At 37.1% G+C, this 26,839-nt stretch overlaps 1 protein-coding gene across 3 annotated transcripts; it reads left to right on the top strand.

Moving 5' to 3' along the window:
* Nucleotides 1-4,038: 4,038 nt before the first annotated feature.
* LOC109216783 (protein CHROMATIN REMODELING 5) lies at nt 4,039-26,839 on the top strand. Of its 3 annotated transcripts, none has more exons than XM_019380971.1 (31): nt 4,039-4,389; nt 4,907-5,643; nt 5,979-6,034; nt 9,716-10,159; nt 10,811-11,035; nt 11,168-11,251; nt 12,246-12,305; nt 13,303-13,406; nt 13,657-13,708; nt 15,072-15,135; nt 15,399-15,492; nt 15,589-15,676; nt 15,757-15,891; nt 17,282-17,473; nt 17,585-17,652; nt 19,374-19,467; nt 19,584-19,708; nt 19,802-19,865; nt 20,333-20,539; nt 20,735-20,977; nt 21,114-21,224; nt 21,387-21,473; nt 21,654-21,836; nt 22,087-22,167; nt 22,263-22,493; nt 22,711-22,866; nt 22,950-23,127; nt 23,233-23,414; nt 25,166-25,519; nt 25,635-25,728; nt 25,954-26,839. In XM_019380971.1, the coding sequence occupies exons 2-31, from the start codon at nt 5,007-5,009 to the stop codon at nt 26,376-26,378; spliced, it is 5,118 nt and encodes a 1,705-aa protein (XP_019236516.1). In that variant the 5' UTR covers nt 4,039-4,389; nt 4,907-5,006; the 3' UTR covers nt 26,379-26,839. The 3 variants fall into 3 exon arrangements, with proteins under 3 accessions (XP_019236516.1, XP_019236514.1, XP_019236515.1); XM_019380969.1 differs by having other exon boundaries at nt 4,039-4,400; XM_019380970.1 differs by having other exon boundaries at nt 4,171-4,211.

Below are 26,839 nucleotides of genomic sequence, written 5' to 3'. Positions count from 1 at the left end.
AATCTATAAGAGCCACAAGCATGAATATAAATGGAATGGGGACACTGGATTTGAGATCCAAGATGGAATTTACAAACACACAGTTGATTTTGTAAAGAAAGAGTGCACATGTAGAATAGCAGTTGAAAGGCATACCCTGCTCCCATACACTTTGTGTAATTTTTTTAAAAAAGTATGATACTGCTAACTATGTTGAGCATTGATTTAAGAAGGAAACATACCTCAAGGCATTCAATTATTACATTCAGCCTATGACCAACATGGAAATGTGGCCTCCAACTCAAAACCCCAAAGTTGAGCCTTATGTAATTACTAAGATGCCCGGTAGACATAAGAAACATAGAAGGAAGGCTCAAGATGAACCCACAAATAAATTTGGTAAGAGATCAAGGAAGTGGGACACCAATGACATGTTCTCATTGCAATACAGTAGAGCATAACAAGAAAGGTTGTGCAATCCTGGTAATAAATAAACACTCTTTATGCTTTAAGTGTTGTTTAGTCTATTCCTGAATTTTTCATATTTTGGGTATTTTAGAAAGGACAAAGTTCAACTGTTGGTGCTGAGAGTAGATGCTTAGGCTACTACAGCTGTATCAGGAGGTCATTCTGGTACTACTGTTGGTGGTGGATCTGCAGCACAACAATCTGGTACTACTGCAACAATTATATCTGCAACACAAATAAATTATGAACTACTGCTGATGGTGGACCAGGAACACAATAATTTGGAACTACAGAAGAAAGATCAAGGACTCCTCAGCAAATTCTTAGAACATTAAGTGGAGACTGCTAGATTTGGAATACTTTTTGGTGAATCATGGACAGTCAAAGACAAGGTAAGTATGTGAAATTCTGTCCAACTGTTGTGTCTTATTACTATACTAAATTCTGAAATTATATTTCTATTTGAATGTAGTTTGGTTTAAGGGACAAAGTAACCCATGATCCTAGGCAAATAATTGATGCTAGCCAGACCATTATTGATCTTGGAAACAGAGCACCAGGACTAAGGTGGAAAGAAACAAATGCAGTAACACAAAGGCAGCTTCAACATCAGTCTAGAAGGAAACAAACTAAGGCAACCTTAAGCCAATCTGAAGCTCCTTCTTCAACTCACCAAACCTGAGCCAATTTCAATCCAACTTTAACCAGTCTCAATCATAATGATTTGAAGAAATATTTTTGTGTGTGTGAAATTTTAAGTCTGTTAGTATCAGAACTTATTTGTCGGTTATTTTGTGGAAGATTTAGTATGAAATATTCAGAACTTAGTTAATGAATATTGTTTTGGTTTGGTTTAGGCACAGTAGTAAATTGGTTTCTGCTAGTGTGCATATTTAATGGCCTACTTTTGACAATCAAGATGGTTGTTTTGAACTTGTCTAATATATGTTCAGATGTTAATGCTAAACATCACTATTCATTGAAACAAAATACTTCATACACTTGACATTGTCATTGTTTGTTAGGAATAATTATACAATACAAAGAGCCTAAGCTAAGAATAACACTAACAAAAGCAATTACATATTGTTTTCCCCTATACCTTCGCTGCTCATTGATGCGAATTCTTGATAGCTGTCTCGAAATCACTTGTTTGTAATGATCTAGAAGAGGTGGGTCATCCCACCTGAAAATATTACAGCAACTGCTTGTACCATACTTTGAGCATCCTAAAAACCTTCTACCCCGATTGGTGGGCTTCCAGGTTAACACACAACAATGTCAACTCCACAACGATAAAATACACGACTTTCCATTGCATTCTTGGACTTAGGAATAAAATATCGACCTAGAGAAGAAAAAAATTGACTTAAATCTGTAGAAAAATTTGAAGAGAAGATGTGCTACAAAGCTTGTATTCGTTAATAGTGGAGATTGTAGGCAAACGGGGGAAGAAAAAAGCCCTCTAAATAGATGGGCCCTTGGGTTTATTACCGTTGGGAATTGAAAAAAGTTCATTCATGCTCCTGCAGACGTGACTTACACGCACACCAACTAACTAGGAATTACTGATGCCACATAGATTAAGCCAACGACCGGAGGTGTTTATTAGTTTACTTATGCTCATGTTGAACTGTTCACGTGTGAATTTTGAAAGTTTATTTACTGGCATGACAACCAGGTACAAGTTTAAGTGGCCGGGAGGACATTTTGCCAGTACAAAAATAGAAAAAAAGTTTAGAAATAGAAGCTATTTTGTTTTATTTAGCGGTACTTTGATAAATAAAATTTTAGAAAATACAAAAATTGAAAAATTTAGAAATAGCGACGCTTTGATAAATAAAATTTAAGAAAAATACAATAGTTTTTTTTTTTAAATAGCGGCACTTTTATTGCATTTAACGGTAAATAAAATCACAAGTTAGAATTTTTGTTATAAATAATTGATTTTATGTCTCAATTGTTGTACCTTAATTTGGTAATAAAAATTATGTAAAATTTGTTTATTTAAAAATACATACAAATATGAAAATTTCATTTTGGCATAGGAATATGAATTTAAAAGAAAATGAGTCTTGGGCAACAATAATATTGTCTCCGTGCGATCTATAGGTCACGGGTTCAAGCCATGAAAGCAACCACTAATGCTTGTATTAGGGTAGATTGTTTATATCACGCCTCTTAGGGTGCGACTGGACCATGCATGAATACGGGATACCTTATGCACGGGACTGCCATTTTACTGTTGATAATGTGATTACATGCGCCTATGATCTATCGAAAACAATCTCTCTACCTACATAAGGTAAAAAGAAAGTGTTCGTACATACTATCCTTCCCTGACCCACTTATGAAAATATATGGTATATTATTGTTGTTGTTGTTGTTGTTGTTTAAGAATATAAATTTGCTATCGTGTGATATTTATCTATTACTAGTACCAACTAGTAAAATGGACTAAACCAATTGGATTTTAAAAAAAAATATAGAGTATAATGCCATAATTGGGAAAGTGTAGTTTGTTAATTCTCAAACTAGCCATTCATGTCACATACATCTTTCATTCTCTTTACTACACACACATAAAAAGGAAAAAGGCAAAGTATAATTGCTTAAATACCCTCAGCCTTGTTCTGCAAGTAGTCCTTTCCTTTTTGCTAGACTAAGGGTGCTATATGAGTATTGTACTACATGATTTAACGTTTGTACATTAATATTGCAATTGGCAAGTGACAAATTATTCAACTTCCTAATTTTATGCAAGCATAGATTTGCTTTAGAGAACAAAACAATTGTCTTTAGAAAATAATTCTTGAAACTATAATGACTTAACTTTATCAATATTTGGTTAAAAACAACACTTAACTTTATCAATATATGTCTCTAATTAAACAATTCATGGTCGAAAAATCACAATTCAAATCGCATTATAATATCATGCATTAGAATCTTAATATTGTTTGTATATCATCCGATCAGACTTTCCTTATCCATTCGACAAGTATATTATTTTCTTTATCAATTTAATGTAAAAGGATATTTTTACCCAATTCATTAAATATTACGAAATTCAAATCAATAAACAATTTTCTTTCACATGTGGGAGTCGAGAGATAACATGCACTTGATAGAATAATTGAGATACACCTAAGCTGGACGAACACAACTATTACAACATTAACACGCCCGGTATAATCTCATATTGTGGGGCCCAAGGAGCGTACTCTATACTCGGACCTCATCTCTACCCTTGTGGGGTAAAGAGGCTGTTTTCAATACACCCCCGACTTAAAAAAAAGCATAGGCACAATAATAATAAAAAGGAATGCGGTATTGTAAAAGCCATAAAAAAAGCAATAATAACAGTAAATAATAAGATGACCGAAGAAAAAGAAATAACACACGGTAAAATCGAACACAACTATTATAAAAAAATATTGCACTATATGGTTAAATGCTTGTACCTATTGGTAGGTATTAGAATTTGGCATTGTGAATAGTATTAATTTTCTCTGTCATCCCTTTTTTTTTCCTCTCTCTATAAAATCAAATGTAAATACACATTATATATCATTAGTCACCTTGGTGCATACATACAAACAAAGATAAAGGAAAAGAAAAGGAAAAGAGAAGAATTACTCTCATATTTTCCCCTGAGGAATTTCTGCATTTTTTCCTCTCTTTCTCTCTCTACAACACCCACATCTCTCTCTCTTTCTCTCTCTAAAAAAAGCTATCAAAATTCATCAAAAAAAACCACGCCGGTAAATCCGATTCACCTTCTTCTTCATCGTTTCGATTTTAATCGATTGTGTTAACCTTAACCTTAGGCGCAAATTAGAATAACATCCCTTTAACACATTCAAAAAAATTCCACTAAAACGTCGCCGTAACACCTTCAACCTTTTTTCCGCCGCCGCCGGGCTCTCGTTTACCGGTAACGTAAGTTCCCGGTGAGAGTCCGATTACTGTACTTTTTTTAAAAACGGCTCCGTATATATTTGCGCTTTTATTGCTTTATACGCTGAGTTTGAGTTTTTAAATCAATTCATGCTATAAGCGTATGTGTTCTGTACAGTATTGTTTTGGTTAATGGATTGGAGCGGAATTAGGGTTTTTTGGGTCGTAGATTTAGTTTTTGGGGCTTGTTTTAGGGCTAGTAAAATGGATAGGGGAGGTTTTTGTATCGATTTGTTTTGGGCTTCACTTAGTAGTAACCGATCCATTGTTTTTAGTGTAAAACACTGTGTTTTGTGTTTTCATTGACTTTTACGACGTTATGGATCATTCTTTTGTTGATTTAAACAATTGAGTATTTGAATTCGAATTCGAATTCACAGCGCTCTTACTTCTTCTCAAAATGAATTTTTGTTTATTTTACTATATCGAGTAGTGATTTTAATTCACTTTCGTTGAGAAATGTGTCAAATATTGATTAGTCTTTTGCATTTACTTTCAGAGGTTTTTTGGAGGGAAGAGAACTGGCAGTAATACATCTTCAAAAGAGTTACCTTTTCGAGAAATAAGAGCAAACTGAAATTTTAATGTGAAGAAAGGGTATGGCTTTTTATAGGAATTATTCGGATGAAACGGTTACATTGGATGAGAAAAGCCCGGGGGAACAGAGTATGCAGGGTATACATCAGGATGTAGGAAACGAGGAAGTGGAAGGTAGTTTGAGTGAAAATGATGATAATGGTCAGTTACAAGATGAAGTTGGTGAAGTGGAAGCGACGGTAGGGGATCAGGTGCCGCCTGAAAGAAGAGTTAATTTGGCTGGGAAATGGGGTTCTGGGTTTTGGAAGGATTGTCAACCGATTGGCCCCTCGGGTAGGTCAGGTTCTGGAGAGGAATCGAAGAGTGGATCAGAATATAAGAATGAGGAAGAATCAGATGAGGTATCTGATGGTAGGGAAGATCAGCTAGAGTCGGAAGATGAAGGAAGGCAGAAAGAAATGGGGAAGAGTCGAAGTGTCCCTGCGGACGAGATGTTATCTGATGAATATTATGAACAAGACGGTGATGATCAGAGTGACTCGTTACATTACAGAGCTGCTAATCCTTCAAGCGGGTATAGTTCAAAGCCGCAGTCGAGGTCTATTGCCGCCAGCAAGTATGCAAGTCGGAAGTCAAAAGCTTCAAAAGATCAGTACGGTGGCGAGTATGCTGATTACGACGACGATGATAGTGAAGATGGTAAATTCTATTATTTTGAGCATCTGTATCGTCTCCTAACATATTCGGTCTTATATGTGCGTTGAGTGAATGATGAATTTTCTAGATAGAACGTGATGGGAATAGCGTGATTTGCAATTCTTTCATCTTCCGTAATGAATTGTTAATGTGATGGGGAATAAGGGGGAGAGTTAGAATAAAACTAATTAATTACCCATTTAGTAGATCGGCTCTTTCAACCTCTTCTCGTTTCTTGCTAGTGTGTGGTGAAGAAGTTGTTATTGGAATACAATTGTGAGCTTCATAGTTGACTTTCACCATTACCTTTTTATTAATTGTTTTCCTACTATTTGCAGAAGATGATCCCGATGATCCTGACTATGGTAGCATAGGTCGTGGAAGGGGCATTAAGGTGTGTTCTTATGCATAGTGTTGTTCATAATTCATATGCTATTACTGATGCGATGTGGTGAATGTTGTGATTTTTCTATAGTAGTTGCCAGCATTTGACATACCATTTAGCATGTCCACTTTTAGAATATTTTGCAGTAGGAACATTTTGGTTCTTATCATTCATGTAGTGTTTGTTGCCTATTATCCGTGTTTTTTGGGTGCTGAAATGGACCTATTATCCGAATTATAATATTTGAAAATTCCTGTACGTAATCATGTGTATAATGTATCTGATATATTGATGGGTGAAATTGTTAGTCGAATTCCATTGAGTAGTATGATCTAAATTGGGGTTCTGCACGCTTGTATTGCATGAAAATGGAGATGGAGGTACTGAAGATTTGAGATGTTTTTAGATGAAAATTAAGCTAATTGATAGGCAGCAAAATTTTGTAGCAATAAGGTCCTTGTCAGTTGCTATTGCAACAAGTGTAGTTGCAGCGATAGTACTGGTCATTTACAGTATATGTAAGGACCAAGTAGTATCATATTACAATATATGTGAGGACTAAGTAGTATCATACGGGATGATTAATTAGGAGAGTTGGAGGAAAGCATGTTAAAATAGCACACTTGATTCTGATGGTTGTTTTCCATGCTGTAACTCCCTAGTTCGGTATTTTCATATGAAACTGCAGAAGTTAAAAGATTTATCATCCTGTTGAATCTGATGTTAAGAGAAGTTAGAGCCTTTTGCGGAGATGTTAACTTGAGATTTGGGACTCGATAAAAGAAAATGCAACGACAGTAATTTATTTATTTACCTAGATATGCTAAGGCAAGCTTGTATCTTATGATAGGGTGAGCTTGTATGTTAGGTCTTTTTTACTCGAAAAGAGCCAAAAACTATCTTATGCTTTATCTAGTACTTGTCCAATAATCATTTATGTTTGTATGACCTTAACCATACCTGAGAGGAGTAAAATTAGAATCATTATAAGTTTTCTACTACTCCCTTTGTTTCAAAAAGATTGGCACTATTTCCTTATTAGTCTCCAAAAAGATTGGCACCTTTCAATATTTTCTTAATAGGAAGCATTTATAGCCACACTAATGTTATGGAAGGTTCCAGACTACAAGTTCAAAAGCTTTACAGCCACAGAAATGCTATGGCTTATTTAAGACCACATATCTCGAAAGTCTTCCCTTCTTTATTAAAGTTTGTGCCAAGCCAAACTAAGACAATTTTTTTGAAACGAAGGGAGTTGTTTTTGAAAGCGGTTGTGTCCAGGGCAATGTAGCATACTTTGACTATTCCACCCCGTACCTGCTACCTCCCGGCTCCCACCAGCACCAGTACCGGTGACTCTGCCCTCCAAGGCTTAGGCAGATGGAAAGAAATGTGGTCTCCTATAGTTTTCTCCCACTTCATTGACTAATAGTCCACGGTGCTAAATTTTCTACTTGTTATTACTTTCATCTAACTTGATCATTGAATCCTGCAATCTAATTAGTTTTTTAAGCGTTGTTGGTTAGTATCATTTGAGAAGTCAAGATAGTGAGTTGACTGGTGCTATATTGGGAAGATCTTGAAGGATAGTAAATCCCTGTATTTGTTCTTGGAAAAGTTGCGAAAATGGTAAAGAGGACTTTCTTCCCATTCTTTATATAAGTAGGAGTAATATGTAAGTTGTAACAATAATGTCACTTATGTGGGCTGTATGTATTAAACACCACCCTTTACTTCTAATGACATTTTTGAAGAATGGTGATGTGAGTTGTGTGGTCTTTTGTGGAGATTTTCTTGCTTATTTGATGCTTTATGCAGCCTTTCATTCATATTGATTTTTTTGTCACATTTATACATTGCTCCTTATTCCTGTCCCTTTTAACTAGTTGGGTTACAAAACCAACTTTTTGTCATATTTAGCCGTGTTCGTTAGAGTGCGAAGCGAGAATTAGTGGCAAGGCCCTGAATTGGTTAAAGCGTGAAGCCAAGCGCTCGCACAAAAAAAAAGAACCTAGAGCAAATGAAGAAAAATAAATAAATAAATTCAATTAAATTAACAAACTGAAAAAAAGAAATAGAATAATTTAAAAATTCAATTAAATTTAAAAAGTGAACAAAACAGTAGAGCACATGAAAAAAACAGAGTGAAGAAAACAAATAAATAAATTCACTTAAATTAATAAACTAATAAAAAGAAAGAATAAGTAAAAGTTAATTTAAATTAACAAAGTAAAACAAAAAGACAAACAAATTAATAAAATAAAAGCTGAAGAAGCGAAAGAATAAGAGAAGAAGAAAAGAAAAAAAATCGCAGCAGCAGCGATATCACACAGTGAGAAACGAAGAAGAGACAAAGAGAAGGAGAAGAAGAAGAGAGAAGAAGAAAAAGAAAGAAGCCATACCTGGAGCTTGACGAAGAAGAGCAATAGAAATGTCCCAGCCCCAGTCGTAACTCGAAGAAGAAAGTCGCACCAAGGTTGAGAAATATTTTCGATAGTGATCTGTCATTTCTTTTTAAACCAGTCCACCTTTTTAAAATTAAAAATGAGAAGTGCACGCCTCCCTCGCTTCAGTTGCTGCACACGATTCACGCTTAAGTGGAGAAAGCGCTTGCTTCATTAAGCCGCTTCGCCTCGGTCATCTGAAGCGGACTACCCATCGTTTCCCTTTCCTTTTCGCTTTAAGCGATGAAGCGCTCGTATTCCCCAATGTGATATCTAGGGAACTATTAGCAACTAATTAACTGTGCTGCATCATGATTTATTAGGACCCTAGCTGTGTTCAATTTGTAACTACTAAGGTTCAGGCACCAATTAGACCTATGCAACACATACACACACAAATTGGAAGGGGGTGGAAGTTGAATTAAGAAGGAAAAAAACAGATAGGAGAAAGTAGATCTATGTTGTTCCTCTATGTAACCTAAATTGTTCTGTTCTTTAAAACCGCAGTTTGTTAATAAAACAATAGATGGCTGGACTAGCTCCTTGTATACACTCTACACACTGTATGTGGTCATTAAAAGAAAAAGTGCTGTTTCTGAAGTGACATCTTGGATGATATTTTTAGGAATGTCTTTAGCATTTGGGTCTCCTTGGGTTGTAATAATAGCTTTTTTGGTTGGTAAACGAAAACAAGTATTTGAAATACAGTGCTAGCCACTTCTATAAATTTTGTATTTGTTGAAACAATTTACCTTGTAATCAAGTCTGTTTAAGCAAACTCTGGACTTCCTTAGATTCTTTTTGCTAAGTGTTAATTTATTAAACAAAAGTACCTTAAGGATGTGCTGGAAGTTACAACATTTTCGGTTCTTTATTTTTTTGATAAAGTAATAATTTCATTAAAGAAAGGGCATAAATGTGCCGTATACAAGAAATATACCAGAAAATAGAAAACCTTAAAACTTTCGGTTCTTTATATGTGGTGGAATGAACTGATTTGGATTGTTGTCCTCTTAGCAACTGATTAAAAAGAATATTATTCTTCTCTAAGCTCAGCTAGTACAGAAATGTTTGTCACTTTTCATTTGTTCAGTTTCTTGTCGCCTTGCCGTAAGTTCGGAGTCAAGTGACATAGTGATTTTGTTTCCATGTTTTCTTTTTTTTTTTTTTGAAATTTTTCTGTCACGCACTTATATATATTATTGGACTCGTCAAATGACCTGGTAATTTGCTTTTACCCCTGCAGGAAAAGGATGAAGACTGGGAGGGTGGAGAGTCTGATGAGTTAAACAGTGATGATGATGATGTGGGCATCTCTGATGAAGATGAAGAATATTACCGAAAACCTCAGGGCAAGCAAAAGAATAGGGGTGGGCATAGTGTAAAATCTACCAGAGAAATTAGGTCTCTTGCTACATCTGCTCGACGAAAAAGGGGTAGAACATCATATGAAGAGGAAGAATCATCCGAACATGATTCTGAAAATGAGAGTGATGAGGATTTTGGAAGTAACCCTAGAAAAGTTGCAAATCTCCGCCCGAAAAATGGTGGTAGATCTACTGTGGCAAGTGTATCCGGGAGGAATAATGAACTCCGAACTTCGAGTCGTCGATCGATTCGGAAAGTATCATACGCTGAGAGTGACGAAAGTGAAGAAATTGATGAGAGCAAGAAAAAGAAGAGCCAAAAGGTGCTATCATGAGTCTCATGCATACTATGTTTTTCTGTGTATCTACTCTTTGGACTTCTTCTGCTGAATGTCTTTTATAGCTTGAATCTTATTTTTTCTTACTTTTTACGGAAATTTCTTTATGTGCTATCTACGTCAATGATCTTTTCCACTGGACAATGCATGTGCCATTTGCCCTTTATACAAAAGGCATGTGCCTGGTGAAATTGCTTCTTTACCTTTTCATCAAAAGAAAAAAAGTACCTTCTTGATGGTTGCAAATTTGCATTTCAGTATTTAGATTTTGTTAGCTCCTGAGCATAGCCTAGCATATTTGTACTGGAGCTAACTACCATTTTGTAATCGCTTATGTATCTGTCAGCATCTTCTTGATGCCTTTAATGAAATGAAACTTCTTACTTCATCAAGAAAAACTGCCTGGTTCATAGTGATTGAGAGAGTGGTTGAGAGAGTCCTCTTCATGCCACTAGGTCAAGAGTTCGAGGCTGGTATGCTGCCAACCAAAAAAAAGTGCCTGGTGAAATTGCTAGTGCTTTGTGTATTTGGCTTTTAATATGTTTGCTTATTATATTACATCAGCAAGTGTCTCATGGCCTTTTTGTCTTTTCTAGCCCTGAGTGATATGTTCAACTAAATTATTTCCTGCAACAGGAAGAAATTGAAGAGGAAGATGGTGACTCAATTGAGAAAGTCCTGTGGCATCAGCCAAAGGGCATGGCTGAAGAAGCTAGAAGGAATAACAAATCAGCTGATCCTATGTTGTTAAGTCATTTGTATGACTCTGAACCAGATTGGAATGAGATGGAGTTCTTAATAAAATGGAAAGGCCAGTCTCATTTGCATTGTCAATGGAAGTCGTTTGTTGAGCTACAAAATGTAAGCTTTTCCAGATCTGCAATTGACTTATGTTGCTGCATTTCTTATGATTGGCTACATGTTCTGTTTCGATAGCGTCATATTAAAGTGAATAATTTCAGTTTTATCTTGATTTTTTTCATGCTCGTGCAGCTTAGTGGGTTTAAGAAGGTATTGAATTACACCAAAAGGGTCATGGAGGATGTGAAGTATCGGAAGACTGTATCCCGTGAGGAGGTGAGTGAGAATTTTATACGCTATTTCTCAGAATCTTTGAGATAAATTGATTAAATTCTTTATATTGTAGAAAGGACTTGACCAGCATGGGTTATTTTAGTTTCTCAAGTGTCTGTGGTTGTTTAGTGGAAATGTTTTTAACCCAAGTTTTGTCGTAAGGGAATGGAGTTATATTAAGATTCGACTTGTGAATGATTTTTGCATTGTTCTCGGCTTTTCAACTAATATGAATTGAGAAGCTGACTTGTTAGAACATTCGTAATTTCTGGTATATGAGAAAGAGGAATCACTGATTTACTCATGGAGCCATACGTTTTGGTTCTCTTCTAATTTTATTTCTGGGTTTGGGGGGGGGGGGTAGGGGGTAAAGAAGCCACATATTTTCCTCTTTAAAATGAAGCAACTCAAAGCACCTGTGGGACTTTGGGAAAATTGAAATTTTTTTGGGTCCACTGTAATACTAGAATATTAGCTGCTGGACTCTCTCTCTCTCTCTCTCACACACACACATTTATTTTTTGCCATGGGAATACAGAATTTAAAGAAGGTCATATATCTTTACATATCTTTGGCAAACCCAAAGTGGAATTTGAGTATTCACTTGAAAGGAATATCTTCTATTACTCTGCTTCAATAGTGGAGATTTATTTCATCCTTGGCATAAGTAGTGATTAGTACGAGTGGACCAACTTTCAGATGGGCTGGAAAAGTTACGTTTCCATAACTGTCGATGGAGCTCCTTGGAGTTTAACTGTATTGGTGTTTTCTCTAAATGCCCCCATTCCCCAAAGTTGGCTTGCTTCAAAGAGATTTAACTGGATCTGAAAATATTTGATTCTAATGGAAGTAATTTCATTTGTCCATCAACTGCGGGAGGATACTGAGAGAAACAACTGCTGCTTTATTGCTGTTGATATTTTATAGTTAGCTGCATGATTTGTTTTACTTATTTACAGCATCCTCTCTTATGGCCCATTTTTCTGTTGTCCATTAGATCGAGGTAAATGATGTGAGCAAGGAAATGGACTTGGATATCATCAAACAGAACAGCCAGGTTTGTTGTTTCTAGAGACCTCTGTCGCCTCAATGCACAGTTCACACAGCTCTTAGGCCTCATTTGTTTGCACTTAATGGATGTCTAAATCTTAATCATTCAGATCTCAGACATTAAGTGCGTTTGTTTTTAAAGTCTGAATCTTAATTATTCAGATCTTAGTCATTAAGTGTTTTTGTTTTTTTAGTTCACAACCACTTAATGGGTCTGAATAGGTCTGTATGATTAAGATCTATAACAGAGACTTAATTTCATTAAGATGCTATCACATATTCATTATTAACTGCCGTCACCGCCTACCATTATCAACTACTACCATGTCTCCACCACCACCACCACGCCATCATCATCCTCAATCATAGCCGCCACCATTATCGACCATCACCACCCACTATCCCCACCACTTCGACCACCATCATTCTCACCCATAATCAACACTCATCCACCTCAACTACCACAATTGACCACCCCATCACCATCAACAACCACGGCTGACACTGCCCATCATTATAACCTACCACCACCCATGACCCACCCACCACCTTCCTCAGTCACAACTACTACCACCACCCGCCACTATTAACTATCACCACCCACCACCACCATCACCATCCTCAATCATAATCGCCACCACTACCAATCACTACTAGCTACTAGTATGAACCACCTCATCAACCAACACTACCACCAACCATCGCCTCTAGTCAGCATTCACCCGTTAACCATCACCACCAACAATTATCATATTTTAAAGAACTACAAATTTTATTGATAAAATATTAGATTAGTTAGTATTTCATTTGAATTTATGTTTATTAGTTTTCAAATAAAGATAAATTTTATATATTCAGATGTTAAAAATTAAACGGTCTTAATTATTTAGCATTCAGATCTTAATACACATCTTAATATATTCAGATGTGTATTCACATTCAGACATCTTAGTCTTAAAAAAACAATGAGGCCTTAATGTTCATTTTGGTCAATTCATCCTTAGGTTGAGAGAGTTATCGCAGACAGAATCAGCAAAGATGGTTATGGTAACGTGGTGCCAGAGTATTTAGTTAAATGGAAAGGGCTATCTTATGCCGAAGCAACTTGGTAAGCAGATTTTTGTGCACTTGTGTCATTCTATTTGTTTTTTTGACCTGCCTGTTGATTTGTTCATGGGCAATGTTTCTTGAGGTCTACCTGGAGAAGAATGGTTTATTAACTGTGTGTACTTCTTTCCTTTCTCACCTCTCCCTGCCTTGGATTGTTTGTTATTTGTTTGATCTGCAGAACATATTATGCTTTAGTTTTAGCTGTATAAACTGCAAGTGCTTAGTGGGTCTCCTTCATGTTATCTCAGGGAGAAGGATGTTGATATTGCTTTTGCTCAAGATGCCATCGATGAGTACAAGGTAGCATATGCTTTACGGTTATGTCATATCACTCTTTCATCAGTCTCCTGTTTTGCAGCATTACTGATCAGTTCCTTCATTTCCTCAAGTAATGCTGTAATGTGTTGATATGATTAATGTATATCATCATATATAGTTTACTGTTAGCGTATAGTGTGAAACCAATGATTGAACATATTTGGATACCTATTAGTTCTGGAGAAGTGTTTGAGAAACTTTAGCATGCAGTCTTTGCTGCTTTAAATTATCTGATGACTGAAATCAGCATGTCACCAATTTTATTTATGGAGAAGATCGCATAGGAAAGTTTGGTCTCCCAATAATAGGTAAGATACTTTTATATTCTGATAAGAGACCAGTTAGATTGTCTTCGTTAGAGTACCCATATTGGTTAAGTGAATGGGCTGTTGACCTGTTGTCTCCTTATACAGTCTTGGGAAATCCTTACCTCGTGAGCTAACTTTTGGGTTGAGTTGGACCGTTCATTTCTTTTCATGATATACGAGACACACCCATTTTTCTGCTTGTGTTTTCCATTGTTGGACCCCCCATGTTATCCACATTTTAGATGCAGTTTGGAGTACGGCAAGGTGGTGGTGGGTGTATGTGCTAGAGCATTCCACATAGGTTGAAGCTGTAGTTTCTTTTTGAGTTTTTGGTCTTGGACAATTCTCACCTCTTGATCTAGCTTTTAGGATTGGGTTAGGCCAAGTTTCCCTTTCTTATCATGGTATTTTGAGTCAAACCCATCCCTTTTCTTGGTTTATTCAATATTGTGTCCCCATGTCATACTGTCCAGCTCCAGATGTCTAGACCAGGCCGTACAGGGGGGGGGAGGGGGGTTAGAGTGTGCCACATCAGTTGAGGAAAGGGCTGTTGTCTCCTTATGGCTTTGGACAATTCTTACCTCATGAGGTCTATTTTCTTCACCAAAGATAAGGTAAGGTTGATTTGCTAAATTACAGTTTAATCTTGGCATCCTGAGAACTGATATCGGGATCTTGTTTCTTTAAACTGTGATCGAAATTGGGATGTAGGAATAGAAGTCTTCTGTAAGGTGGCGAGTAATATACTTTTTTTCTGTTTGCATCCTATCCTATCAGTATGTTACTTTCCAAACTTTTGTTCTTCCACCACATTTTCTTATAATTAACTAAAAGCTGCCGGTCATATTCAGTTTTCCTTTTCTAGATAAGTCAATTTAGTGCCTTCATATCATATCTGCCTTTTAATGGTTATTTATTTTCATGGTTTCTTTGTTATCTTTTAGATGTATTTGATCTAGTTTGTTTTGGTCATGGTGAGAGCACTTCCTTCTCCAATGTTTTAAATTCAATATTTTTAACCGTTATACAAATTGCAGGCTCGTGAGGCTGCCACTATGGTACAAGGGAAATCAGTGGATTTCCAGCGGAAAAAGAGCAGAGGTGTTTACTTCTTCTTTTCTTTTTTCATCTGTCTAACCTCCTCTTAGTCTGTCGTTAACGTCAACCGTATCCAATTTCAACTTGTCATTTCATACTTCTATATCTCTTTCTCTGTTGTCTCAAGTCTCAGATAAATTCTTAAAGGCAAAACTGGAACAAGCCTCTCCTACCTCATCTGTGTTCTTTACAATATAGTTCATTGTGTTCCTTGTTACCTGTTGAATGTCGATGTCATTGTCAATTTAAAACCGATACCTTATTAGGAAGTTTAAGGAAGCTTGAAGAGCAGCCTGAATGGTTAAAGGGTGGGAAACTTAGAGATTATCAGCTTGAAGGCTTGAATTTTCTGGTTAACAGGTAATGAAGTTGGCTCTGCGTTATGGTTAAATATGTATGCAATATGTTTCCTTCCCACTATTTTTGGCCTCCTGATATGTCCTTTTCACAGCACAGTTGGAGGAATGATACTAATGTTATATTAGCTGATGAAATGGGTTTGGGTAAAACTGTTCAGTCAGTTTCAATGCTCGGTTTTCTACAGGTGCTGGCTTCTCTATGTTTTATGCTCTAGAAAATATTGCTACTTCTTTGATAAACATGGTCATTATATTGTCCCTGCAGAATGCTCAGCAAATTCATGGACCATTTCTGGTTGTTGTCCCATTATCAACTCTCTCCAATTGGGCAAAGGAGTTTAGGAAATGGCTGCCTGATGTGAATGTGATTGTCTATGTTGGAGCACGTGCAAGTCGTGAGGTAAGTCTGGGTTATACAGCAATCACGCTGTATTTTGTTTTATTAGGTAATTATCTCATTACATAGTTGTTAACTTTAATGGCTCTATGGAAATGATATCTGTATTCTTTTTCCAGGAAAGTTATTTGATGATATTCAAGCACATTTTGTGTGTGATTTTACTACTACTCTCTGTTCATCCTTAGTTTACATGTCTGTACGTCCTTATTTTACTTGATACGCTGTTTGCGCCAATCACGTGGCCTTTTTTGTTGGGTGTGATGTATGCCTCCTACTACAGAAGGATATGGATTCTTTTTTCGATGTAATTTGTATTTTATTTAGATGATGGAACAAGTCCTGACATACGAGCTAAATGCTAAAGGTTGATGATCTTGTACAAGCTCGACTCTCTACCAAGTGCATGCAGTAACAAACATCTTCTCTGTGCTCCTTGAATTATCTCTTAGGTTGGCGGTTGAGTATTTTTGCATAAACCCCTTTTTATATGGTAATGTAAAATTCATTAGAAGTCCGTACCAAGAAGGTTCAAGAAAAGTACAATAAAGCAGGCAGGGGAATTGCAGGTTACTACGGATTACAGGACCCATAAGTTGTTTACTGTCTATCATATGAAACTTACACCACAAGTATAAGTTCTGTAGACATATAGGCTTAACAAAAGAAGTGTGATCTATCTTTCCCTCCAAACATCTTTTCTTTCTTTGCAGCCAAACCATCCACAGAATGCAAAGATGAGCACTCTTTCCATAGCACGTTCCTTCTTTTATCAACCCTCTGACCCTGCCAACTCTGTATTAAACTCCTAACTTCTCCTGGCATGGCCCAAATTACTACAAAGAGGTAAAAAATAAACAAAGACCAGATGAGCCAGACTTGGTGACTATGGAGAAATAACTGACAATTTCATTCCTAAGAGCCTTCACAGAAAAAACATCTACTGCAAAGGGGCAATGCTCTTCTTTGGAGTTTGTCCTGCATCAAACAAGCATTCCTAGCTGCAACTCACCCGAAACAGGACGCTTTACAAGGAGCCTGTGATTTCCAAATAATTTTCCATGGCCAATCAGCATCCTGGCAACCAGCTTGTTTCTGCAATAGCTTGTAGCAGCTTGAATAACCTTTATTAACTGTGAGATTGCCACGTGTTTCTCTCCAAAAGCTATTGTCAGATATCTTGACATTCCTCATTTATAATAACTGACTTAATGTGAGCTTGATTTGTTCTCATTTTTTTATATGCTGCAATGTGGGAGTATCTTCCGTTTTATATGGTTTTCTTGCACCGTGCTTCTTATACTTCATTACTTCTTAGTTTAGTTGAATAGATGTTACGTTCTGCTGTTGCTCATCAAAATCATATTATTTGATTTGCCTGTGATCTCTGCAGGTCTGTCAACAATATGAATTCTACAATGATAAGAAAGCTGGCAGGACTATCAAATTTGATGCGCTGCTTACCACTTATGAGGTACTATTGAAGGACAAGGCAGTGCTTTCAAAGATAAGGTGGAATTACCTTATGGTTGATGAAGCACATAGGTTAAAGAATAGTGAGGCTTCTCTTTATACAACGCTGTTGGTATGATAACTTCTCCTGCTGAGTTTCTTTCAAGTAGGTATCTGTTACTTGCATATCTGAGCACTCAAATATTTGCTCTCTTTGCTTTTTGGATTTACTTTGTATCTTTAGGAGTTTAGCACGAAAAACAAGCTGCTCATCACTGGTACTCCATTGCAGAACAGTGTTGAAGAACTATGGTAGGAGCTTTTTCTTCTTATGTTGTATTTCTATATTTGATTTTACTTTGAGGTTTTATTCATTAATTCATTGAATATAACTGTTGTTTGTGAGCAGTATCTTCTTGCTAATCTGGTTGGGATGGTAATAGAATGGTCTTAAGTATATAACAAGTTTTTCAGCACAATTATAAATGTAATGTAATCTCTGAGTTTTCTTGCGACTGATTTTTAGAAGTTCTTTATCCAGCAAGAGTTTATTTGTCCTGAATCACATAGGATAACGTTTCGTTACCTGTATCTTACTAGTATCCAGTACTGCTGTTTTTAATGGTTATTATTGTTTGATTGGGTTGGGATAAGCAGAACCAGAACAGCAAGAGGTTGAGAGAATGTGCCTAGCTGAATGGTCTGGAGAAGACCAGGTTGAAATTCGAGTCTGTATTACCTACATTGTTTCAGCAACTGCTACTATAATATCCATCGATCCATCAAAACTTAGATACTCTTCCTTGGACTGATCATTACTTGCAGTCTACCACCTAATGGCATTAGCATTTAGACACAGTTCTTCATCCCTTTTTGATAACCGAGAAATTCCCGAGGGCCAGTGGCATACCTTTCGAAACTCAGTGGATAATGGGCCCGGCCCTTTACCCTTCTCCACTTAAATACCAGGCTTTTGTCTGGTATTTAGACACAGTTCTCCACTTGCTGCGCTCTTACCACTAGATCGAACACAGTTCATCTTTTAAGCATAGTATAACACTGAAGTCAGGGCATCAACTCAAAACTGCCCCTTTCCCCACAATAAAAAAAGAGGAGAGAATGTCAGAAGTGTCAAGTAGCCTCTTATGACTGCTTATGGTATTGCCTCTATGCAATGGATGTGATAGGCATTAGAGATGGAATGCTGAGAATGTTCAATTGTTTCAGCTTCAAGTATCTCCAAAGTCATTATTTCACATTCTTTAGCACCTCGTTGTCTCACTTGCCGCATGGTGTACTTGTGTGTTCCTTTTATAAATTAAGATATTCTTTTAAGCATTTATAGGACAAAACTTTTATATTTGCTCTTTCTTTTTTGAATAAATATTTTTGTTGATGACTACTCAAAATAAACATTTTTTTCTATGTTGGTTGGTGGAAGCCCAATCTTGCATTTCTCTGTCAAAGAAGTCCTTTTTACTTTTACCCTATCTGCATAAAGAAATAATCATCCCTCTTTCCAAAAAAACAGAAGGAAAAGGAAAATCCATACAAGCACTTTATTGGCTTGTTTTAGAATTGAATATTGAGGTGGTATTCTCCTTCTGTCAAGAGTGGCTAATCAATCTACCTTTTTTTTTGCTTATTCTGTAACCTCCAACCTGTCTCTTTCTGTTTCTTTTGGTGTAGAACTGCATTCAATCTTCTTCTACTTTGTTGGCTTGCTTTAAAATTGAATACTGAATTGTACTCTCCTTCTATCAGGAGTAACCTCCAACTAGTCTCTTTCTGTTTCTTTTGGTGTAGAAATGCATTCAATTCTTTTCTAGTTTATCTTTCTCACCTGTACCATCTACAGTGTCTTATTCCTGCCTGTTCGTTTTGTCTCTGCATACTGGTTGAAAGAAAATATCTGTTTCTTACCCCCCAAAAAAGAAATAAATGAATGAAACATCTGTCATTTTGTGAATCTTTTGTGAGGTTATATATGCCTTAAGTTGGTTAATGTTTCTATTTGTTCATGACCTTGGCAGGGCCTTACTCCACTTCCTTGATCCTGATAAGTTCAAGAGCAAGGATGATTTTGTTCAGAATTATAAGAATCTTAGTTCGTTTAATGAAATGGAGGTATCTTTAGAAATTTTATTATCCTATTTGTCTTTTCTCTGTTAATGCAATTTTGATAGTCTGGTGACCTTTGCATTGGCGTACAACTTTTAAGGGGATATTATGTTGTGTTGTAGCTTGCAAATCTTCACAAGGAATTGAGGCCTCACATTCTCAGGAGGGTCATAAAAGATGTGGAGAAGTCACTTCCTCCTAAGATTGAACGAATTCTTAGGGTTGAGATGTCACCGCTTCAGAAACAGTAATGCCTAATGACTTAACTTATACTTAATTTAAATTGTTATTGTGCCTAATTTTCTTCATTCATTCATTTTCAATGTGCTATATTTGGTAGGTATTACAAATGGATCTTGGAGCGGAATTTTCATGATTTGAATAAAGGTGTTCGCGGGAATCAGGTTGTTAAAGGAGTCTCATCTCTCATGAATCTTCTATTCCTTCATATGGAACGGTCATTTTCCTTGCTTGTACTTAATTCTTTTCTTATATTTTTCTTCAAAGTTTTGTAACTACTTACCTTGTCTGGGATCTTTTAAATTGATCATCATGAGTTTACCTACACAATTTGTAGATAAACAACTGAAACCTTTGATTTCTCGGGTAGTGGTTGATGTGGTCCAAACACCAAATCTTTTTCTTTCGTGATTTATCCATAAACATGAGTTTTCGTGACCAAGTATGGCAGAAATAGGAAGAGGAGTTGCATGATCTTCCAGTGAGCTCTACTTATACGTTCGATAATATCTTCTGTGATCTATGCATAATGCATACTGAAGTAGTTGTCTACATTGCAGATTATTCTCTTGATATGCAACATAAAGAACTACGTATTATTTTGCTTATGTTGGCCTTGTGAATTTTCTAGGTTTCGCTTTTAAATATTGTGGTGGAGTTGAAGAAATGTTGCAATCACCCATTTTTATTTGAAAGTGCGGACCATGGGTATGGCGGGGATGCATTTGGCAGCACAAAATTGGAAAGAATTATACTCAGCAGTGGTAAGCTTGTTATACTCGACAAGCTGCTGGACAGATTGCATGAGACGAAGCACCGAGTGTTGATATTTTCTCAGGTTGGTAACTCCTTTTCACTATGGTTTCCTTTAAATTTAGAGAGAGCATTTATCTTATTACTCTCAGGGAGAAGCATAATGTAGCCGTAGGAACTGTTGTAGATGGCATGTTCAAGGCTTACCCTAAGTCATGGTGATGTACACCTGTGCTTTTAACTAGCTGAGTAAGTTCTGTCAACCATCTTCTGATTGCAGATGGTTAGGATGCTGGATATACTGGCAGAATATTTGTCTATCAAAGGGTTCCAATATCAGCGGCTTGATGGTAGTACTAAGGCCGAGTTACGTCATCAGGCTATGGACCACTTTAATGCACCTGGTAGTGAAGACTTCTGTTTTCTTCTCTCGACACGAGCTGGTGGATTGGGTATAAATCTTGCAACAGCAGACACAGTTATCATTTTTGATTCTGATTGGAATCCCCAAAATGACTTGCAGGTTCGGACAAACTTGTTATCTATGTATGTGTTGAATCAAGGTTTACCATGAGCCAAATCCAAATATGGATTTTGTGAAAAAATTGCCTTGTCTAACATGCTCTTTTATGCTATATCATCTTTGTTTCTCCTAATAGGCAATGAGTAGAGCTCATAGGATAGGGCAGCAAGAAGTTGTCAACATCTACAGATTTGTTACAAGTAAAAGTGTGGAGGAAGATATTCTGGAACGGGCTAAGAAGAAGATGGTATGACAAGATATGGGTGCTTTTGAATGTTTGAAATGCCCTATTTTTCGATGTTACATAATATGTTGTTGAGAGATCAAGTGTGTCTCGTTAAGTATCTAAACCTTTCATTTTATATTTATTGGTGGTATGATGATTTTATTGGTCATGTTTTACTTGCAGGTTCTTGACCATCTGGTGATTCAGAAACTGAATGCAGAGGGTAAATTAGAGAAGAAAGAAACCAAGAAAGGAAGTCTCTTTGATAAGGTAAGGATATCAGTGGTAGTCACAAATATCTGATGACTTAATGTTAAGTTTTGTTAGTTATGATATAGACGGAACTCAAATAATATGGTGAAGATAAAATTAGATTAGCAAGTTGACTGTTAGAACATATTTGACCTTTTAGATGGTTTATATATTACTGTTTGCCTGGTGTGTTTGTAGAATGAGCTCTCTGCAATCTTGAGGTTTGGGGCTGAGGAACTATTTAAGGAAGACAAGAATGATGAAGAGAGCAAGAAGAGGCTTCTTAGTATGGATATTGATGAAATTCTTGAACGGGCTGAAAAGGTTGAAGAGAAAGCAGCTGAGGCAGAGGAAGGAAATGAGTTGCTGAGTGCTTTCAAGGCAAGTAAAGAGTTGCCTTCTGGCAGACATTTTTGCTGTTCCTTTTTTTGATTCTTCTGTTTGGATTTCTCCTACTTATGTGCCACATCTTTTCTTTTGCTTTTCCTTTCTCTCCTTTTCTTATTTTTTCATCCTGCTAAGTTATGTTTATTTCTCTTAGATTGGAGGTCAGGCTTGCTTGAGACTTCACCTTTTTTTCCTTCTTTGTTCCCTGTATAACCTGTGTTTGTCCTGCAATTTCTGTATGCAGGTTGCCAATTTCTGTGGTGCTGAGGATGATGCATCTTTTTGGAGTCGGTGGATAAAGCCAGATGCTGTTGTACAAGCTGAAGTATATAATTCTACTTTCATAGCGCTGTGTGCATTTCTGTAGTGGTTCTTATACTGATAATATTTTTTTAATTTTGTGATATTTTCTTTAAATAGGAGTCTTTGGCTCCTCGAGCTGCTCGAAATATAAAGAGTTATGCAGAAGCTAGCCCTCTGGTAGAAACTAATAAAAGAAAGAAGGGTGTTGATGCTCAGGAAAGGTTCCCAAAACGTCGCAAGGGAGATTCTAGCTGCACGCTTCCGGCAATCGATGGTGCTACTGCTCAAGTGAGAGGATGGTCTTATGGGAACTTGCCAAAGAGAGACGCCACTCGTTTTTCCCGTGCGGTAGGGTATATTAATTATGTGCTTATGTTTATTTTGTCTCTGTTCTACCTGTAAAATGTATTTGTTGGAGTAGATAGTTCCTCTGTTCCTTAAATTGTGTGGTTAAGTTTCTTTTCTTTACGTCTGTATGTGTTTTCTTTGTGGTAACATCTCGTCTTAATCAATTATTGATTGTGTAGATATCAGAACCATTAATCTGTTATTTTCATTAATTTAGGTCAAGAAGTTTGGGAATGATAGCCAGATTGGCTTAATATCAGCAGAGGTTGGTGGGGCAGTTGAAGCGGCGCCAACTGATGCTCAAGTTGAGCTTTTTGACTCATTAATTGATGGTTGCAGAGAAGCAGTTAAAGGTGAAGTTGTTGACCCAAAGGTCTGTATATTGGTTCATAATGTACTTCTGAGAATTGAGCAATGACGCTCTTGAGCTGACATTTCGTGTGTTTTCACCTTCAGGGGCCACTTTTAGATTTTTTTGGTGTTCCTGTGAAGGCTGATGAACTACTGGGCCGTGTCGAGGAACTTCAACTCCTAGCAAAGCGTATTTCTCGGTATGAGGATCCCGTCTCACAGTTCCGTGCTTTGTCTTATCTAAAACCTGCAACTTGGTCTAAAGGTTGCGGCTGGAACCAGAGTAAGTTGAAGCCTTTTTTGTTGTTCATCTCTTGTTCTTTCCGTTTTCATTCCCCTTTCTATCTTGGAATATTCTCATGGTCGCCTTAACTCCTTTATTTGGTAGAGGATGATGCCAGGCTGCTTTTGGGAATTCATTATCATGGATTTGGCAATTGGGAAAAGATACGGTTAGATGAAAAACTGGGCCTCACGAAGAAGATTGCTCCAGTGGAACTTCAACATCATGAGACTTTCTTGCCAAGAGCTCCACAGTTGAAGGAGAGAGCTTCTCAACTTCTGCAAATGGTATAGAAAACTCACTATTGAGTCCCTATATTCAAGAAAATTGCTTGTTACTTCCATCTTTTCATTATTATGCATCATTCTTCTTTCTCCTTCTTGGGGTTATGCTCGCTGACGAGAGCATTTATACTTTGCTACTGAGACGGATCAGACAAATGATATTTCTTGCTTCTGAGAAGAAGCAATTTATCTAGTCAAAAAAGACATGGAGATGCCAGAAAATACATGAAGATAAATGATCAAATCACAAAATCTTGGTCTTTAGAACTGAGAATGTACTACATTTTAGAAGGCTTGTGTAAGTGCTACTTGGAATCGCTGATGCATGATTTAGCAGACTTTTATGGGTCTAAGGGGGACTAATACATTTATCTGCTAATCGTAGTATCTTGAAATTTTCTTGTGTGCTTTTACTGGAAGTACTAATAGCATGTGGAGTTTTGCTGTGTCAATGAATATTTGGAAACAAATTCACTGTGTCCAAAATATTATTGGAGTAATTCAACCTGGATTAGAGAGTGTCTTATTTGGACTGTTAAATTTAATATGCTTCTAGGAGTAAAAAAGTGAAATCATTTGATCAAATTTACAAGGGACCCCTCCCTTCACCGTATCTCATGGGTTAAGCAGTGTAATATATAATATCAGTAATAACTTCAGTAAAAGTACTACTTTGTGTCAGCTTTTATTAATCAGTAAAGTAAGGTGTTTTATTGATGTGAACCAGCAAAGGTAGAGAAAGTACCTCCAAAAAGTTACTTTACCGAGAACAGAAAGAACTAAAAATCTGTTGTGGCAGAAGACTCTAAACATAAACCATGGCCATGTTATGCCAAAAAGTAAGCAAAAGAAGACATTTGTGCTTAAGATTAATAATAGAGGAAAAGATGGGTGGATCTCCATGGTGCATTTTCATTGTGTATTTAGGACTAAAAGGGGAGGCTCTTTCCAAGTCCTCCATTAGCTTCATTGGTCCATTCAAAGTTTAACTGTTTGGTTTACATGCATTCCTTACCTCCCAAGTTTTACCCTTTTTTTTTTTGTATAACCGAGAAATCCCAGAGGGTCAGTGGTGCATAGTTCGAAAATCAGTGAATAATGGGCTGACCACTCTGCCCTTCTTCACTTAATACCAAGCTCTTTTTCAGCAGAGTTTGAACCCGTGATGTGTGCACAATCACTCGTTGCGCTCTTACCACCACTAGATTAAAGCCCCCTTGGTTCAGCTCCTCCAATTGTACTAAACAGCACAAAGGCAAGGATGAATTCTTCCCCTGGGTACCAAAAAAAGATGACCTGGCCCCTTTACCCTTCCCCTTCTCTTGCCCTTAAATAAGATATAGCTTTGTGTATCGGTATGTTCTGGTCTCGTCGTGTGCGGAGTCTGACATAAATTAGTGAACTCATCCACGTGTGTGGACCTTCTTCTGCTTTATATCAGTCATGGCATGATTTGTATCTTTACAATGGTGAACTGTATCAATATCTTGGACTTATTCAACTGTAAGGTCATCATTTGCTTCCCAGTGACTTGATATGTGCTTCCCCAGAAAGTGCAATGATGCATAGAGTTGCCTCTTCTTGAAATTCCTTGTGTTTATGGTTGTACTTTTCTTCTTCTTGGTTTGTAGATGTTCTTCCAGCTGTAGGATGTGGAAGTTCACTGATCTTTTTGTCTTTGTTCTGTACTGATTCTAAGAACTTTAGCTTTGCAGTTACTTGTATAACTTACTCACTTTAGTCTTTGCCACCAGGAAGTTGCAGCTGTTGGTGGGAAGAACATTAATTTAAAAGTGGGCCGAAAAGCTTCCAACAAGCAGAAGGAAAGCCTTCCCAGCATCACAGCACCTCTTGGAAAGGGTAAACAAGGTAAACTAAGCTCAGCCGGATTAAATGTTAAAACAGGTAAAGTTAGAGCTTCAAAAGCCCAGAAGGTTGAACCCTTGGTTAAAGAGGAAGGGGAAATGTCAGACAATGATGAAGTTTATGAGCAGTTTAAAGAGGTGAAATGGATGGAATGGTGCCAAGATGTGATGGCAGATGAGGAAAAGACGCTTAAGCGTCTTCAAAGATTGCAGACTACTAGTGCTGATCTCCCGAAGGACAAGGTAAATTTAAATACATCAGTTCTCTCTCTCTCCCTCCCTCCCTCTCTCTCTCTCTCTCTCTCTCTCTCTCTCTCTCTCTCTCTTTCAGTGGGTCTGAATTTCTCTTTCACACCAGGTGTTAGCCAAAATACGGAACTACTTGCAACTTCTTGGTCGCAGGATTGATCAAATAGTTATCGAATACGAGAAGGAACCGTATAAGCAAGAAAGTAAGCCTCTTGTTTTTTAATTATTTGGCACAAGCTAATAGTTCATAACTTACTGCCCCTTGTTGAGATCTCTCTACCTGACATGGAGTGTGGGTGCTAGGGTGTTCCTTTTCTCTTAGTTATGAAACTGTATACAAGTGTGCAAATGAGGCTATGCTTTCTCTCTTAATTTCTCTCCTCCTAAACACATTCAGTTAACAGGCTCATTTAAAATCTTTGCTACAGGGATGACAGTGCGTTTATGGAACTATGTATCAACATTCTCAAATTTGTCTGGCGAGAAGCTTCGTCAGATTTATTCTAAACTTAAACAGGAGCAACACGTAGAAGCAAGGGTAGGACCTTCACAATTTAATGGTTCTGCACCCGGGCATCCTACGCCAGGGTTTATACCGCGAGGTTTAGATGTGGCAAAATTTGAAGCATGGAAACGAAGAAAAAAAAGAGCTGAAGCTGATGGTCATTCCCAAGTTCAGCCCCAACAGCAAAGACCTTTGACTAATGGGACACGCCTATCTGAACCGAACTCATCTTCAGGGATTCTTGGCGCAGCTCCTTCAGATAGCAAACAGTTGGGTAATGGTAGGCCTTACAGAACACATCAGTCTGGCCTTCCCCAAAGACCAGGTTTCTCGTCCGGTCCCAGATAATTCTGCTGGACGTAAACTGCCATGGTACCCCTGCAGGGAAAGCCATTCAATTTTGTCTCAGTGGCTTTAGCTGCTTCAGTCTACTTCTTTATCTGGAATTACATTGGCCCATGGGAATACAATTTTTTTGCTGATTCCTTGGCCACACATCTGCTATTTCTGAAGCAACTGGAAGCCAGAGGACTGCGTCATTTAGAAGCCAGAAGGAGTGAACTCGGATGCCCTTTCCCAGATCAAGGAGATGAAGATTTGAATATATTAAAATTTCTAGGGCACAATTTTCTTCTCATTATAGATGAAATCCCAGTCTTTTTCGTTTTTGACGTATATAGTGGATAGTGAGAGAGCATTTCCCCTAGATCATCTGTGACAGCATGTCAGTCTGTATGTATTATGCTTTTCGCAAAGTGTACATTATCAAATTTTGCTTATTCAATAACTCAACATTATTCTTTACACCA

This window comes from Nicotiana attenuata, unplaced genomic scaffold (assembly GCF_001879085.1).
Source record: "Nicotiana attenuata strain UT unplaced genomic scaffold, NIATTr2, whole genome shotgun sequence".
In the NCBI taxonomy this organism is placed as follows: Eukaryota; Viridiplantae; Streptophyta; class Magnoliopsida; order Solanales; family Solanaceae; genus Nicotiana; species Nicotiana attenuata.
This window is presented reverse-complemented; position numbering and strand designations above follow the sequence as displayed.

Bases quoted from the DNA above. Each gene is read 5' to 3' on its own strand.
- LOC109216783 (XM_019380971.1), top strand. From the start codon at position 5,007: ATGGCTTTTTATAGGAATTATTCGGATGAAACGGTTACATTGGATGAG. The intron at 13,407-13,656 runs GTAAGCAGATTT...ATGTTATCTCAG, and splicing joins TCTTATGCCGAAGCAACTTG to GGAGAAGGATGTTGATATTG. The intron at 23,415-25,165 runs GTATAGAAAACT...CTTTGCCACCAG, and splicing joins CTTCTCAACTTCTGCAAATG to GAAGTTGCAGCTGTTGGTGG.